The sequence below is a fragment of the Sphaerodactylus townsendi genome, linkage group LG01, assembly GCF_021028975.2.
Source record: "Sphaerodactylus townsendi isolate TG3544 linkage group LG01, MPM_Stown_v2.3, whole genome shotgun sequence".
NCBI lineage: Eukaryota > Metazoa > Chordata > Lepidosauria > Squamata > Sphaerodactylidae > Sphaerodactylus > Sphaerodactylus townsendi.
Window position 1 is genome coordinate 41,667,165 of NC_059425.1, and position 17,521 is coordinate 41,684,685.

Consider the following 17,521-nt stretch of genomic DNA (forward strand, 5'->3'; position numbering starts at 1 on the left):
CAGCGAATAGTAGAGGGGGATTGGCACCGTCGGTTGGCGAATTTTTTGTTAACACAGCACATAACACCGTGCACAGCCACCGGGAGGAGTCCTGCGGAGTTGCTAATGAATTGGAAACTTACAACGTTGCTGGACCGAATGCATCCCGATTCAGTTGATGATCGTCCACGGAAAGAAGATCAGGTGTTGAAAGCACCTCGGACATTTGATAGGGATGATACGGTGTATGTCCGAAATTATGGAGCAGGTCCATGTTGGGTCCCAGCAGTTGTGAGGCAGCCGACAGGGGCCCTTGTCTTATAGGGTGGAAACTGAAGAGGGGCGGGTGATCCGCAGACATGTTGACCAAGTAAGGAAGAGAGTGCCAGGTCCAACAGTAGATCAGGAACCCCAGGTCCTCGAATCTAGGGCGTTAAGGGGGCAGATGGAGCTGCAGGATGAGGAAGCAGTAAATAGTCCAATTGTCCCAGAGGAACCTGGGGCGTTAAGGGCACAGATGGAGATGCAGGATAAGGAAACAGCAAAGGGTCCAATTGTTTTGCAGAACCAGGAACAAACACAGACTCAGGAGCCAGAGCGGGAGCTGAGACGATCTCAGCGAAAGAGAATCCCACCAGATTATTACAGGAGTTAGGGGGAAGGGGTGTAATGTATTGTATTGATTGTGAGGTACTGTATTGTTTTAAGAGTCTGCAGCTGTTGCACTGGAATTGGTAATCAGTAGGTGTGTTATATTGAGCACAGCTGCAGAGTGATTTTAGGCTATGTGTGAGTAGCAGCTTTGAAATAAAGCACCATGTTTTGTTCCTCCGACTCCTGATTCTTTGAGACATAACATCTGTTTCTTAATTTTTATATCCTCAATCCTCTCAACTTGTCTTATATCCCAGTTCAATATCTGAAGGACAAGAATAAACAAGAGAGGAGATAGTGGGAACCTTATCTGATTTCTTTCTGTATCTTACATGGTTTAATTAGATTTCAATTAACAATTACTTTTGCTGATTTTCTATTATAAATTGGTTTCACCCATTTTATAAAATTCTCTCCAAAACACATATTGTCCAAAACTGTAAACAAAAAAGATCAGTTCAAATTATCAAATATTTTCTCTGCATCTAGGAAAATCAGAGTGGCTTGTTTTTCATTATGTTTGTTCATATATTCCAAAGAATTAATATTAATAAAGAGGGGTGCAATGTATTGTAATACTACAGAAGGATACATGTTACACCCAGCCACTACGTATTTTAATCCTTGTGCAAATCCCTAATTAGTAAGTGAAAAATAATAACATATCATGAATAACATATATATGTCAACATCCATAACCATAACCCTACTGTCGGAAATGAATATTACAGCTGAGAATTACATTATTGAGGAAGAATATCTTTGAAAATGGCACATTAATGTGTATTCCATTTTGATGTGGATGATTCTCCTTGTCCTTACAAGGACTGGACCACCGTTTAATGGATGGTGAGCTTGTGTACAGAACAGCCACATCCATAGATGACTTTTTTGATGATAACATGCTGGATTTATTATCTTACTGATGGACTGAAATCCAAAGTTCTTCCTTTCCTTTAATCTCCTTTAAAACATTCTGCATTTTCTCTTGTCTCTTTTTCTTAAGTTCACAGTTATGTTGTATTGAATATCCTCTAATTTACTTAACTTGTATCCCAAACTATTCTCAAGTCTATTCTCTTATTTAAATTGATTTTTATTAAAAAAATCTTTTAATTTATCCTGACAAACCTGAGCAATTGTGTCCTTTTCATTTAGTCTTCATCTAAAAGTATTAGGTTTTCTTTTACAAACCCAATTTACAGCATTGTGATCTGAAAAAGTCTTATCGGGCAGTGCAATTCTGAGTGGGAGGTTGTTGCATTGTTGCTGGAGACAGCACAACCACAGTGCAGCCATGCTGCCTCCAAAAAAGGCTTGCTGCACCATAGCCAGCAAGCTTGCAATGATACTCCCACAACCCCCCATGTAACTGCTTTATGGTAATCCATGGGTGCGCCTACTTTTTTGATAGTGTAATCTCTGCTGGCAAATGGGGGTATTCTTGGGTCAAAAGTGCTCAAGGAAGTCAACTAAAGCTGCCCCCACCCCAAGGAATTCCCACTTTGGCACTGGTTTGAGCTCCTGCACCAAAGAAATGCTGGCACCGCTGTGGCACTGGCACCCAAGCATTGTGCTGCCATGTAGATCCACAACAGCAGTGTAAATGCCCCTTACACTGGGTTATGCCGCCTCCTAAGGGGTTTTGGATTTGACTGTCAGTTGCCAAATCCCTGGAAACCCAAATCACGTCTATTCTTGAAAAAGATCTATCTTTCTGAAAAAACAAGTGTATTCTCTTAAGTTTTCTTTTTTTCTTCATATATCTACCAGACTATCTATTAAAATGTTTCTATTTAAAAAGGTCTCTATTTATAATGTCCACGTTTCCCTCAAGGATTTCCACTTTAGATTTATTTCTCCAGATATTTGATTTATAGAACTTTTTTTTACATCTTCTGACATCTGCTCTTACAGTTTTAGGAACTTTTATTTTAATTTTGTAAATCTCTCACCTATTCTGTTTTCTAAAGATTCCCACATCAGTCATTCGTTTAAAAAAATCAGCATTTCAGACGTAACTGAAATGGTATCCCAAGATTTTCTGTTCTGGTAGTAGCCAGGTTAAATTAAGTTCCAAATAATAAAGTCTTTTTTAAGTCAAATACCTTTAATGGCATATAAGTAAATAAAAAGATAACATCACAGCATTCCAATTAATGCAAGTTAGAACAATTTAAGATTACACTATTCAAAAATTTGGCCGCGGCTTCCAGCACCCCATAGCAATGACTGTTTAAATATAACCTTCAGTTTATCAGTTGTTCCTTCCCTTCATGCAAGAAGGGGGGCTATATGCTTTCCCCTATCTTGAACATAGAAGGGACAATATAACAATATGTGAGATACAGATTCCACACAGTCCTGGTCACATGGGCATTTCCTGTCTTTATATGGAATCCCAAGATGGCGTCCTTGTTGGAGGGAGGGAGGTGGCGTGGAGCACTTACTCTTGCTAGGTGTAATGTTCTGCCTTCCTCCAAATAATAAAAAAGGGTAAACAGACTCTTTGATCTCTTTGTTCTGTCTCCAGCAACTGTCCTGTGTACCCAGAGCTATCCTGTATACTTATTTCCACTCTCCACAGCAACCAGTTCGCAGGTCAACCCAGTGGTTCTCAATGGGCAGTAGATGGGTCTTCTGAGCAATTAAGATTCTCACATTTCTGTCTGCACAGCTACGGAGATAGTTCATTGATTTTTTTTAAAAAAAGAAAAACTATATATTGCCAGAATTGGCAGAACCTGCTGAGTACAACTGTGTACTTTTTGGGCTGAAAAGGAGCCCAGGTTCAGAGCCTGCAGAGCAAATGTTCTGTGGCATTTCAACAAATGGCAGCAGGAAGAATCCTTTCAGCTGGACACAAAATGTTGGGTGCAAGCTGAGGGTGAAACTGACGAGAGAGTAAAACAGCTGGGCAGGAAAAACAACACTACTGAGCTCTGCATTCTGCACAGCCAGACAGGAGGCGACTTGCAAGCAGCTTAGATGGGGGAAGAGGTGCATTTTGAAGCATTCTCCAAAAAAGACACCTACCTTGAGCTAAAAGAAGGTGTCCTGGGGAAGAAAGTGGTGCAACGTGCCTTCCTAGAACACTTTTTAAGCATCCCCAGGGCATCTTATTTAGGCTGTATAGAACAAACCTTTATTTGTAAAAGTAATTACCCTTGAACAGGGGAGCTTCTTAAAGCAATGTAGATAATGTCCCAACCACTCTTTGGTCCAGAGTGATTTATTAAGTTGATGATTTACACCTATCAGCTGGAGATCAGGCCACAAAGATCCTCTGCATTTTCAGAGGCATCAGCACTCCATAATTCTCCTACCAGAAGCCGTATTTGTACTCCCGATCCTTGCCTATTGTGACTGCTAAAATCACATCAACCAACATCAACTGACTGCTGTGGTAAATTAGCTAACAATGAACAAACTGAAATCGAACCGTGAAAAGGTGCACAAATAATGCTGGTTGGAAAGGTGGAGATCTTGAAGGTCATTGTGCTCCCCACTCTTAATGGAGTTCTGCTGCCCCATTGCTCTCTCAGTTAAGAGCCTAGCATTATAATGGACCCAATTTTGTTATTGCAGAATTAGATTAATGGAGTTGCTAAAAATCTCACCTTCCAACTCAGCTTAGCCCAAAAAGATTTCCCCCTTTTCTTGATCTGGCTGATCTGGCCACCTGGATCCACATCACAGTAACATCTAGACTACTGTAATGCACAGTACATTGGTCTCCCCCTCAAAATCAATTTGGAAACTGCAGCCGGTGGGGAATGCTGTGGCTCAGCTATTTTTGAGAACTAGACAGAGTATGTATATTTCTCCCATCTTTCATGTGCTTCACTGATTGCCCATCAGCTACTGGCCTAAAGTATTAGCTATCACATACAAAGCCCTTCCTGGCTTTGGATCCTTATATCTGTGAGACTGCCTCTGCCCCTACTCTGTGCCATGACAGCTTTGCTCATCAGAGCAGTATCTTCTGCAGGTGCCAACCTGCAAATAGGCAAAATCAACCATTTCCCCATACATGTATCTTTTTTGCTGTGGCGGTCAACTTGTGAAACAGCCTGCCTGAGGGGGTAAGGAAGATTTCCACTCTCATGTCTTTCCACAAACTATGCAAAACTAAATTATTCAAGGGGCTTTTCTGCACGGGCAATAGACTCTTGATGGCATCCCCACACTTGTGGCTGAATCCAGAAGAATGCTCTTTGCTTGTACTTGCTTTGTACAATGTTCAGGCAGATATTTTCTTCTTTTAATAAAAACTGCTTTAACCAATGACATATATATATATCTCAGTTGTTTGCATTAACTGCCACTGTCAACTTGGGAAAGAAACCTTTTAAAAATGTATGATGCATTATATACCCTGGGGCGTTATAGAGGATGAAGACAGGATATATTCATATTGCTTTTGTTATAGAAACAATAAACACTGCAACTTTATTGCCTCTAGTTAATAGTTCACTGTAACTTTAACAGCTTTAGTGGGATATATTATCAGAGCCTCACATTCTATGCTGAGATAGTTTACCTAGAGATGTCCAAAACATAACTATAATTATTATCCATCAGAGATGGACTAATTTATTGAGATATTACGTTCACCATAGACAAGTGGCAATCTCACAACCAGAGGTTTCAAACCACCTGAAAGTATTCCTGAGAAGCATCTATAAAGGGACACTGCTGATTTCCTCCCATGTAGAAATTCTTGTTGGATGTCAAGTTCTGAAAAGGGTTATCTGGTCCCCTCTGGCCACTGACAGGGGATGGGAGTAGGGATGCCAGACCCAGGTTGGGAAACTCCTGGAGATTTGGGGGTGGAGTCTGGGAAGGACAGGGACCTCAGTAGGGTAAAATGCCAAAAAGTCTACCTCCAAAACATCCATTGTTCAGGAGATGAGCAGTAATTCCGAGGGATCTCCAAGTCGCAACTGGTGACTGCAATCCCTTGTTCTGAACCAAATTGTCCATGCTATGGAATGGAACTATATACATATTTTTGCCCATTGTCCACAGGTATGTCCTGTATTTTTAGTTGTAGGAATCAGGGCTCAGTGGGGGAGCATTTGTTTGGCATACAGTAGATCTCCAATTCAGTTCCCAGCCTCTTGTGATTCCTATTGCAACCCCCCCCCTCCCACGACAGAAATATCTTCCCCCATTGGAAAGTGAAACTGAGGCCCCTTCCACGCAGCACAGGTAGAGTGGGTTGCAGTCAGGATAAAGTAACTCGCTTTCCTGCTCTTGTGTTCACATACATCAATGCAAGCAGCAACTGGAGTCTGCGGAAACAATGCGGGTTGCTGTCGTGCCTTTGCATGGAGGTGCTTTCCTTTTTTTAAATTTACCTCCCATCAGCTGAGTAGCTATGTGGCATGAATGGACCTCCACAGCCATGCTGACATCTCACAATGCCATGAGACATCCCTGCATAGCTACACAGCTGCGAGGCAGGAAATAAAGACAAAAGCAAAATGCGGCCGATTAAAGCACATCCTGGCTAGCCATTGCTTATGAGTGGCTGCAACCTGGGTTTTAAAAAAAGAAGCATGGCTAGTGTGATTAAAAAAAAACAGTTCGGGGCTTAAAATCCTCATTTTATGGGTGGAATCCATGTGAAGTGCCCCCCTTCTCCAATGGTTTTTTTAACCATCCATAGACTGGGTTCATCGGCCCGTGCAGAAGCCTAGACCACATGTCTTCAACTCTGTTTCTGGTTTAGCTGATTCATGATTACAGAGGGGCTGTGCATTCTGCAGTGCCTACGGGAAGATACCTGACTGCTATTACAGACCAAGGATACTTTTAGGCCCATTCCGCATGGCCATTAAAAGCAGAGTGCAGTCAGTGTAGATGAAATCACTGCTGCCTTGGGGCAGTCGCATGAGCGGGCATCCCATGGACAGCATGTGAATTGGTTGGGCCGTGAGCCATCGCATGGAGGCACAGCATTTTTTTTGTTGTTGGTCGCCCATTTCTTCAAAGCTACACAGGAATGCACACATGAACCCCCACAGCCACTCTGACATCTTGCAAGACCCCAAGACGACCCGGTGCACCAGCGTGGCTGTGCAGAAGTGAGCCAGGAATTTTTTTAAAAAACCAGAAGTGCAGCCGAAGCAAAAGCGCCTTGTGCCTGGCCGTTCACTCGACAGCGTTTTTGAAAATGATCACTAGTTTAGCAATTCTCAAATACGCCGGTTTGGGGAAAATAGGACATTGCAGCTCTGTTTCAGCAGTGATTGCTGTGTTAAGTTCTTCCCCCAAACGGTGTTTTTGCAGCCCTCACACTGTTGTTTTTGGCCAGTGCGGAATGAGACTAGATGGACTCTGGTCTGATCCAGCAGTCTCTTTCTTATGTTCTTATCCTTGTTGATCATGTGTACATCTGTTTGTAACAGCCATGTCATTCACTTTACAAATGAAACTGGGAACCACTATTTGGATTAATCTGTGGTTTCAATCACATGTTCAGTGTTCATGTGTTGAATATGACATGAGAGTTACATAAGGCACATATAATGGAAATCAAGTGTACAGTGCACAAATTGTATGTGCTTTCACCATAAGTTGTGAATTGGGCTAATATTATTAAGGTACAATAGCCGTGGAAAGGAAACTGGAGGTGTGACTGGCATGGAATTCCCATCACTGGGCTAGTTGGAGTCCATTGTCTTTTGCAGCTTCCTCTATGCTTACCCAGAAGTTACCAAACATTTCTCAAAAGGAAGAGGCCATGTACAGTTTGAAACAATCTTCCTTGCACACATGGAAAATGATTCCTCTGTGTGCATCTTTTTTTTTCAGTAAGGAACACACTGTTATTCTGTTTGCAAGATGCTTTGAGACATGGGATGAAATGGAAAATATTTCTGCCTGACAAGTGCCTACTCTGTCATTCAAAAGAAAGTAAAACTTGATTTTTAGATTCTGAGTCTGGCAGTGAAGGACATAGCTAGGTTTCTATGCCTAAGATGCTATATCATCATGTGAAAAAGTCAATGGGCAATACAATTCAAAGAACATTCTAAATATAATTGTCACCAGGATCGCATGGTACTGTAGAAGTGTTGTGCGGGTATGATCCTGAAGTTCCTCTCTCTCTCTTGGGGGGGGGGGGTAGACAGAATCATGGATAGGTCCACCAATGGCTACTAGCCCTAGAAACTAAAAGGAACCTCCACATTCAGAGGCACTAAACCTCTGAATGCCAGTGCTGAAAACCAGCATCAAAGGAAACTCTTGTCCCGTAAGCGGTATTGTTGGCCATCCAGAGCAATTCTTTTGCCAATGTGTGAAACAAAATGCTGGCCTAGATGGACAACTGATCTTATCCAAAAAGGCTCTGTTATGTTTCTTGCCTAGACTCATACTATCTATTCTGATTGGCAGAGACTTGGACTGAGGTAATTTCTAGTCCTGATTTATGTAAGGTTGCCAGGGGAATGGCAGGTAGGGTTGCCAGATTCAAGGTGAGAAACTCCTGGAGATTTGGGCATGAAGCTGGGGAAGGGTCAAGAACCTCAGTGTGGTACGGTGCTATAAAAGCTCCCCTCCAGCTATTTTCCAAGGGAACTAGTCCCTGAGTCTGGAAATGAGGTGTAATTCCAGGATCTCCAGGTCCCACCTAGAGGCTGACATCCCTAGATCTTTGTGATATTTTAACATAAACACAAGAGGCTCACCCAGGGACTGTCTGCATGCATACAATACCTCTAGCCTGATTTTTACCTCCATGATACAATAGTAAGGAATACCTCCATGATATAATAGTAAGGAAAAAACCTAAATTGACACTTGGTTTCTGAAGAAGGAGAAGGAGGAGGAAGAGGAAAGGAGGATTATTTATATCCTCCCCCCTTTCTCTCCTGTAAGGAGACACAAAAGGGCTTACAAACTCTTTTCCCTTCCTCCCTCACAACACCCTGTGAGGTAGGTGGAGCTGAGAGAGCTCAGAAGAACTGTGACTAGCTCAAGGTCACCCAGCTGGCGTGTGTTGGAGTGCACAGGCTAGTCTGAATTCCCCAGCTCAAGTGGCAGAGCGGGGAATCAAACCCGGTTCCTCCAGATTAGAGCACAACTGCTCTTAACCACTACTCCACTGCTGCTTTCTAGACATACTTTTAAGCGGCTTATAAATAATAAGCAGTTCCTCTACCATTCATTACAGTAGCCCCTGTTCTCCTGTTTGGAGTGGCAGTATTCAACTTGAGAATTGAAAAAAATCCCGTTTGACTTTTAGTTACAACTGAATCAGCACATCTGACTCGTGGGGGAAAAGCCTTCCTGGTAGTACACAAACCAAACACAGAAACTCTTCCTGGGTTAAACTGCTCATCACTTATCTCAGCAGGAAACACAAGCTCACTCCACAGAAAGCAAATTAACTCAGATTTCAACTTTGAAAAATAGAATAAGAAAAGACAGTGTAGCAGCACTGCTGTTGGATAAGTCTGAACTTCCAGCTTTGGTACCTTAGAAGTAGGTGGACACTAACAGATTTGCGGTTCATCCTAAGCATAAACATAGGGTTCAACTTACCCTACCACAGTGGGAGCAGCCTGAATAGCCTAGTCTCGCCTAGTCTCATTGGAGCTCAGAAACACCTTTGCTCATCTTGCCTAGAAACACCTTTGCTCATCTTGCCTAGAAAACCTTCATGGGGTTGTGTCAGGGTCGTGCCTTTGTATGCTCTCAATATAATATAACCACTGCTGTTTGAACTATATTAACTTCATTCTGTCTTGACCTAAGTTTATGGCTTCCTTGCTGCTTCTAGACAACTAGGCCTCCCCTGACATGTCAGCATCCTTGGAAAGAATAATTATTATCTAGTTTCTGGGCTGACAGCCTCGTGGCACAATGCAGTTATCTGTTACTGATAGAATAACCTTGGTACCGGGTACAACTGAAAGTAACTGTTGCCAGATGTTCTGCTGTGGAAAAATGGGAGGGGGGACTTGTTGGGAATAAATGAGAGTCAATTAGCCAGGTTCTTTGAACCTGTATTCCCAGTCTGTGTATCCATAATAAAGGCTACTGAGCAATATACCAGAGTCTGTTTATTGGAACAAGATCCTGAGATCTGAGAGAGGTTGTTTTGAGTTGGTTGCAACTTGACAGCATACTTTACCTTCAGTATAAGGCTCATTTTTCCCTACGAGGTATTCACTCCACAGCCCACAGAGGGCTGCAATGGCATATGAAAATGCGATGAAGCAAAAATGTCATGTTTACTTCCATTTTTTGCATATCCTGCACCTCATGGAGGTTTGCAGCTAGCCCATTTATCCAGTGGCATCTGTTTCTAGGTGGAAACCACCTATCAGCCACAAGCCCCTATTGTAACTTTGGAAACTTTGGAAAACGGTGCTCAGAAAAGGCACAGGTGGTGTGCCATAGAACCCTATGTGGCTCCCAAGCCACTGAGTAACTATCATTGCCCTACCACCGTGCATTCTTGCATGTTACCCCTGGGCCCTGTTGGATGAAACCTTTCTGGTGGATTTCTTATACATCCTGATTGAGCATATTGTACATTCCCTTTTTTGATTTCTGGGTCTCCTTCTTCCCTTTGCAATCATATTGGCATTGTTCTTGTTTTGTTGCCTGCCCATTCTATTTTAACTCATAGATTATGTAGCTTTTGTTTGGAATCCAATTACTTGTTTATACAAGGAAAATCTTTCCTTTAAGAAAGATAGCACAGAGAGAGAGAGAGAGAAGATTGGATGTTGATATGTTTTTGGTGTCCAATCAATCCTATGTTTACATACTTAGAAAACATAAATTATAAATTAGCAACTCACAGGCTCAGCTGCGAAATCCAGAATTTTAAGTGGACTTCACAAGTTTATTGGTTCTACTTGGTCTTTATCTCGCATCTGCATGCTAATTTTGCACATGTAGACATATGTAGAAACAAGTCTAGGATTCTGCAACATTATGCGTGTACCAAAAGTAATAATTGCCATTTGACGCCTAGTCTGCATTTTTAGCCAAGAGAAGCTAAATGTGATAACTTCTGCAAATAGTCAAACTGGACATTTTGAGTAATTCATTCTGCAGCACCTTTTGAGTTAACTAATCATAGGCACTGACAAAGTTTTTTTCAGTAAAAGATATCACATGACTTGTTTTTTGGATGGTTCTGTGGACTAGCACAGCAACCCATGTAAGACTAGTACTTTTTTGCAGAGCATGGAGGAAAATTGTGAATTATACTAGAGCAGGAACACTTATAAAGCAGACTGATTAAATCCAATACTACCTTTCAGTTTTATCAGAATAATCATTGTATAGTCTTTATTGTTGAGAAGCATTAAGAAGACTGGCTGTTGTGGTTTTTTCATATAGAAGAGGGAGTTCAGAAGTTGTTGCTCTAATGTTTCACCTTGCATCTATGGCTGGTTGTTGTGGGTTTTTCACATGAGTTCAGAGTTGTTGCCCTAATGTTTCAATCTACTCCATGAGCTTCATCTTCAGAGGCATCTCATGACATGCCTCTGAAGATGCCAGCCATAGATGCAGGTGAAACATTAGGAGCAACAACTACCAGACCATGGCTACAGCACCTGGGAAACCCCCCAAAGCCTGGTTATTCTGGTCGTGAAAATGCATTAAGTAGAGCAATTTGAATCCAGGTAATTTCCCTCGGCTTCTGCCTGTCTTCTGTTTTTCCCTATTCATATGAGTCCTGCTGGCTTCCCAGAGGCGTAGTTTCATACCTGACAAGGTTGCTGTTAATTCTAGCTTCAAGGACAACAAACCAAAACCAAGTTAGCAATAGAGTCTGACCTTGCTCTGGGCAAGCGCGAGGCTTAAGAAAAGTAATAAATGGTTTAGAGGAGCGAGAAATGTAATACTTTGTTAAATCAGCAAAATGGCTGTATGCAGAAATCTTTTAAGCAAGCAGTTTCAGAACATATGTTAATTTGAAAATGATGGCTCTACTTTCCCAGATTATATGGGCTAAGTTTTTTAAAATGGTATTTTTGAAGCCTTTTTTAATGTAATTTATGTACTTATGATGCAAACAGGTGAAGAATAAAGCCACCTTGAACTTGCTAAAGGTTTATTAAGTAGAATGAACAGATGGAGAAATCCAGTCCTATATATAACCTTCTATGTCTCTTTTCCATGACTTCAGTTGTATTTCACTCTATAGGAATATATTTAAAGGAACAGAAGAAGCTTGGAAGGCAGCATGAAAGATGTATCATAGTTTCTCTTTTTGCTATATATTTCTCCGTAAGAGAAATATATTAATCTAGCAACTTAAATTATCTGCCCTGCATGGTGTGTGCCTCATGTGAGAGCCTCATGTTTTCTAACCAATCAGGAGAAGAACAGGGTTTTGTTTATAAGTTTTTAGTGCCTCCTTGCAATATGCATCTCCCTCAGCTGTCCACCCACCTTCTCCGTATTCACTGTGGGACTAGTTGGTTGCTTTGGGGGTGAACAGGAATCTGATCTGTTGTTTAATCTGGAGGTATCGGTTGCATGGATCATCATGGTTAGATCAGGGTGGGACAGGCAGAGAGTCAACTGCAAGACTTAGTGAAGATGGAAAAAATATCACTTGCAGCTGCACGTTCCCAGCTGTAGAAAACTAATTCTATGAATATATGTTTCTGGGTGTACTATGTACCATGAAGTCACAGCCGATTTATGGTAACAAGGGCCTTTATACGCAAGTGAGAAGCAGAGGTCGTTTTGACATTGCCTTCCTTGGAGATTTCCCTTTCAAGTACTGACCCTGCTTGGTTTCTGAGATCTGACAAGATCAGGCTATACCCATGCAGCCTTCCATTCCCTGATTCTGATACATGAAGTAGTTTTATCATTTTAGCATGCCCAACTATAGTCAATTTTGTTTGCCTTGTGAAGTGCATTCTGGTAATCACTGTGTTTTCTCTGCAGGTTGTATATAAAAATAATGATGTGAGGCTGGAACTATCTCGGCTTGCCAAGCAAGGAGATCCTAAAATGAAGATCCATGGAATTGTAGCGTTTAAGTGTGAGGATGTAGCAACCTTGGATCCAATCACTTTCGAAACACCAGAGTCTTTTATCTCTTTGCCAAAGTGGAATGCCAAGAAAACAGGTTCAATATCTTTTGACTTCCGCACTACTGAGCCAAACGGGCTGATCCTTTTCAGCCATGGTAAACCACGACATCAAAAAGATGCCAAACATCCACAAATGGTCAAGGTTGACTTTTTTGCTATTGAGATGCTTGATGGCCACCTCTACCTGCTGTTGGACATGGGATCTGGTACAATCAAAATAAAAGCTTTGCAGAAGAAGGTGAATGATGGAGAATGGTACCATGTTGACTTTCAAAGGGATGGAAGATCTGGTAAGTTTGGGGAGGAGAAAAATCATTCTAAATTCTTCTTGTTTTCTTCTTGTTTTCTGTAAACCCAAGAGAATCATGTAATGAAAGTGATTAATATGGGATATTAAGACCTAAAACAAATCATTTGTAAAGTATACCAAATAGGACAAATACAAGATAACCAAGCATTACCCACTTTGCAGATATATGTTTTTAAGGCATTTGGGAGAGGTGCAGTGCCATCCTAAGTAGAGTTTCACCTTTGCAATCCCATTGTTTTCAGTGGACTAAAAAGAGTATACTTGCTTAAGATGTCACTGTGAAACATATGCCCTATGCACAACTAGGGTTGCCTTGCAACCAGCAAGAGTACCGAGGGGCAGGGACATGGGAGAGGCACTTGGTGATGATGCAACATTACTTTCAGGTTTTCCCCATAACTAATGTCTTACCCCTCTAGGAATTGCTGAAAACTCTATAACTTACCACAGCATTTCAGGCAATTTCTGGAGAAGACTGATGTAACCTTTTCCCAAAAGGGATGTTGAGCTGCCAATTACAGCTATTGACCACCTCCCCCACCCCACCCCACCCCACCCCACCCCGCCAAAAAACCCCTTCCTACTGACTGTTGGTGAGCTAGCAGGCAACAGCTGCTAGAAGAGGAAGATTACCTGCTCCCAGCAGACATATGGCAGCCCTAGTGCAGATGTGTTCATTAAGCCTTTCAGCATCATTCTAAAAAATTGCAGGAATGGGACATTCTGGATAGCTATAAAAGCTAGTGGCAAAGAGAAAGAATCCCCAGACACTTTCAAAGGAATGAATAAGTGGCCATGGCATAGACTTTTAATAAAATCCTTCTTCCCCCATCAGAATTCTTTTGCCATCTCTTAAAATTCATACTGTTTTATTTGGGCCTATAAATTATATAAAGCGTTCTTAAAATTCAAGCAAATTGTTCATTCAAGTAGGGTTCTCAAAACTTGATTGCATTTCCTTTTGAGGGGAAGAATTCAGCAGCCACTCTACGCATAAGTTCAGTTACCAGCTACACATAACATCAGTTACCAGATAATTTCCTTCCAGAAATGTCATTCATTGATCAATAACCAGGAATTATAAGTCAGTTGCAATAAAAATGCATGTGTGCATGGTTTCTTTTCAAATTCATTTGTCTTACTTTGGCCTTCTCCACACATAAAACATAGGCCATTTTGAAGACGTTTTGAATTCCCATGTTTACAACAAAGTTTGTTCTGACTCCCCTTCTCAAAATGTTTCCTGGCCACCAGTTTGTTTTTCCCCCACATGCTTCATAACACTGATAATTTGGGGATACCCCAAAAATATGAGGGGGGAGAAAAACGGCAGAAATAATACATTTTAAGAGAAGGGCGAAGTGGTGAGATGAGGAAGCAAAAAAATGGCAGAGCAAGCACTGAAATTGAAGTTTGGCTACTACACAAAGGGTGTGGAAAATGGCCCAATGGTTTTGGCAAGAAAAAGAAAACATTTCCTCACACTGTGAGGAAAGCCGGCTCAGAAACATATCAGTGAAAAGAAATGCTGTGAAAATGCTTTCAGATACAACAGAGAAAAAAGTGTTTTGAAAACGTTTCCAAAACCAAAAGGTTGGAGGGGACGGGAAACAATGCAGAATTCCATGAAGAAAATTTTTAATTTCCAGCCTGAAAATGTCATGAATGGTGTATGTGGAAAAGACCTTTATCTAACTAGGACTCAGATAAATCATATGTAGCAGGGTTTTTTCTTCACTGCAATTGACATTCAGGGAGCACAACATTTGTTTTCCTAAAAGAATGACAGTAGGGTGATGGAAGTAATTTTTTCATTGTGAAATTATGATTCCTCCCAGTGTAGTTACAACTTTAAAAGATGTAAACATTATTGCTCTTGTGTGTAGTTTACCAAACTGGGAGCTTGCAAATCATAGGGGAAGAACTGTTTTACAAAAGGGCCTCCTATAAGGGGTGTACCACCCACGGGGACAGGAGGGTCAAATGACCCCAGATGCCCCCACCCCCTCCTCCCCACACTGACCTGGTGGTCATTTGACCCCCTGTCCCCATGGGCAGTATGCGATGGACATCCAAGCCACCTCCTTCCCTCCCCAGGCCCTCGGGGTGGGGCTCGGAGGCAGGGCCAGAGGCAAAGGTTGCTCGGATGGGCGCCATGGCGACAGGCCGCCTCCTGGACCGGCTGCCATGGTGCCCTGCCCCCTGACTTTCTTCAGGTTGGCTTCTGCCCTCCCCAGGGCCTGCGGCCCAAGCCCCCCCTGCCCTGTGTGACTGCTCCGGCATCGCAGGTCAGGGGGCGTGTCCCCAGGCCTCAGCGACGTGCTGGACGGCCACAGAAACAGTAGGTGGACTGTGCAAGCGGGGGAGGGAGGGCGCCTTCGAGCTGCTGCCGTTCGCACGGCAGCGGCTCGAAACCACCGTTTTCCGTAAACCTCGCTCGGGAAGCGAGGTAGGAAAACGGCGGCTGTGAAGCAGCTGCACCCCCTGTGTGAACGGCTCCCTGGGGACGGCGTTTTTGCCGTCCCCAGGGTGCCGTATTTGGCCTGTGCGGAAAGGGCCCCAGTTCTTCAGATGTTTCACTTCAAGAGACTCTGCCCAAATTCTCTTTGCATTCTGCTCTGGGAGTTGAACTAGTAATTCTGTCACAAACAATCACCCTGATTTGGCATAGAAGTTTAGTGAGGCTCTCTTCTATGAGTGTAACAGAAACAAAGGGGATTCATGGTTGCCTAGAACTTCTTTTCTTTGGTATTTCAAACTGGAAAATTGAAAAAAACTTTGAATATATTGGAACAGTGTATAAAACTGAATTGTTTTACATCTTCCAATGCTCAGAAGTTCGTCATAGAAGCAGAAAGAGATCTGAAAATCTGTACCCATAAATAGTGTTGTTATGAGAAGGAGAATTCCTTTTTCCAAAATCCAGATTTTCAGATAAAGCCATTGATTCCTCTTACTCTCATTTTAAAAGGATTTCTCCTTCATTTCTCAATGCACCCTTGCAGTTGTTTTATCTGACAGACCACGTGGTGGTCAACTCCAGTACAAAGACAGGATGGTTTGGGAAGACATGGCATCCACAGAGTGAAAATATGGATTTTTGCAGAATATCTCTTCCTCCTCATTGTCTTTTTAAATTTCTTTTTGATTAAAACAGATTTGATTAGAAACAGAATTCAAATCCCTTAATAGAAGAGAATAAACAGGTTGTTGTATTTCAGGGGAAAATTAACTAAAGAGTAATGAACAGAATTTATCCCATTCACATTAGCCATAAGCCAAAGGAGCCAATGGGAATTTTCCATTGAATATCAGAAATTCTTGAGTTGTGTAATGCTTGTTTGATTTGTTTGATCAATTCTGAAGTGTTTTAAAGGTCTGCTCCCATCACTGTTCTGCTAGCCCCTGGCTAGAAGTTATTAACCAATAAGAAAGTTTACTACTATCTCCAGGCCAAAGTCTGTTCCAATTGAGGAATGAGGCCCGATCAGGGCTTTACATTTGGCAATGAGACAGGTTGGGTTCCCTCAGTCTTTCTATGATGCTTGAACAGCCAATCATGACATTAGGGAACTGAAACTCTCAAGCACACAAGCATACAGGGAAGAATCCTAAAGTCTAAAGATCCTCCTTTATTTGGCTGTTGCCCTGAGCTGAATTGGACCCCAACATGCTTGGGAACTTTAGTTTCTTGACATTATATTTGGCTGTGCAAGCATTAGGGTTGGGTTCAACTCACCTGAAAGCCAGCATGGTGTCAGGGTTAAGAATAATAGACTGCAATCTGGAGAACTAGTTTTGTTTCTCTCCAACACATGAAGCCTACTGGGTGATGTTGGGCCAGTCACAGTTCTCTCTGAACTCTCTCAGCCCCACCTACTACACAAGGTATGGTTGGCCTGGAAGGGAAGGTGATTGTAAACTGTTTTGAGAAACCTTATGGTAGAGCAAAGCAGGGTATAAAAAATAACTCTTCTTCTAATGACCAAACACAGTAGCTAGTTTTGGCCTGCGATTGATTGGAACTTATATCATGGGCCTTGGAGTTGTGGCTCTAACAATCTACTCTATGAAACTAGGCCTGGGAGCTATGTATAGAGAGTACAAACTTTGACATAAACTTGCTTTTAAGATACAGCTAGTGTGATTCTCACCAGAGAAAGGAGGGGAGATCTTGAGGGTCATAAAATTTGAATCAAAATGGGGAACTCAAGGTTGCTAAACTAGAGAACCACTGTATCGGAAAACCATCTCATTATGGTTGTTGAAATTATATTCCATTAAAACATGTTGTTACAGTACAAGCAAAGAATCTGGACAACAACTTGGGTAGAGAAAAAAAGTGTAATTCTAGAGTAATTTCATTCTCTTGAGACACTGACACCTATTTACCATGTCTGAATCACAATACATTTTCACTGGAATCAGGTATGGGAACCATCATAGGAATGTTTTACTGGTTGGGGAGAAGTGTGATATATGATATAGAGAG

General features: G+C 42.0%; 1 protein-coding gene across 31 annotated transcripts in view; it reads left to right on the top strand.

Moving 5' to 3' along the window:
- Positions 1–17,521, top strand: part of NRXN1 (neurexin 1) — a 1,129,265-nt gene that overhangs the window by 486,586 nt on the left and 625,158 nt on the right. For all 31 annotated transcript variants that reach the window (XM_048518867.1, XM_048518884.1, XM_048519026.1 and 28 more), the window contains one exon: positions 12,571–13,009. In XM_048518867.1, the coding sequence (XP_048374824.1) occupies positions 12,571–13,009 (439 nt within the window). The remainder of the gene's footprint in view (positions 1–12,570; positions 13,010–17,521) is intronic.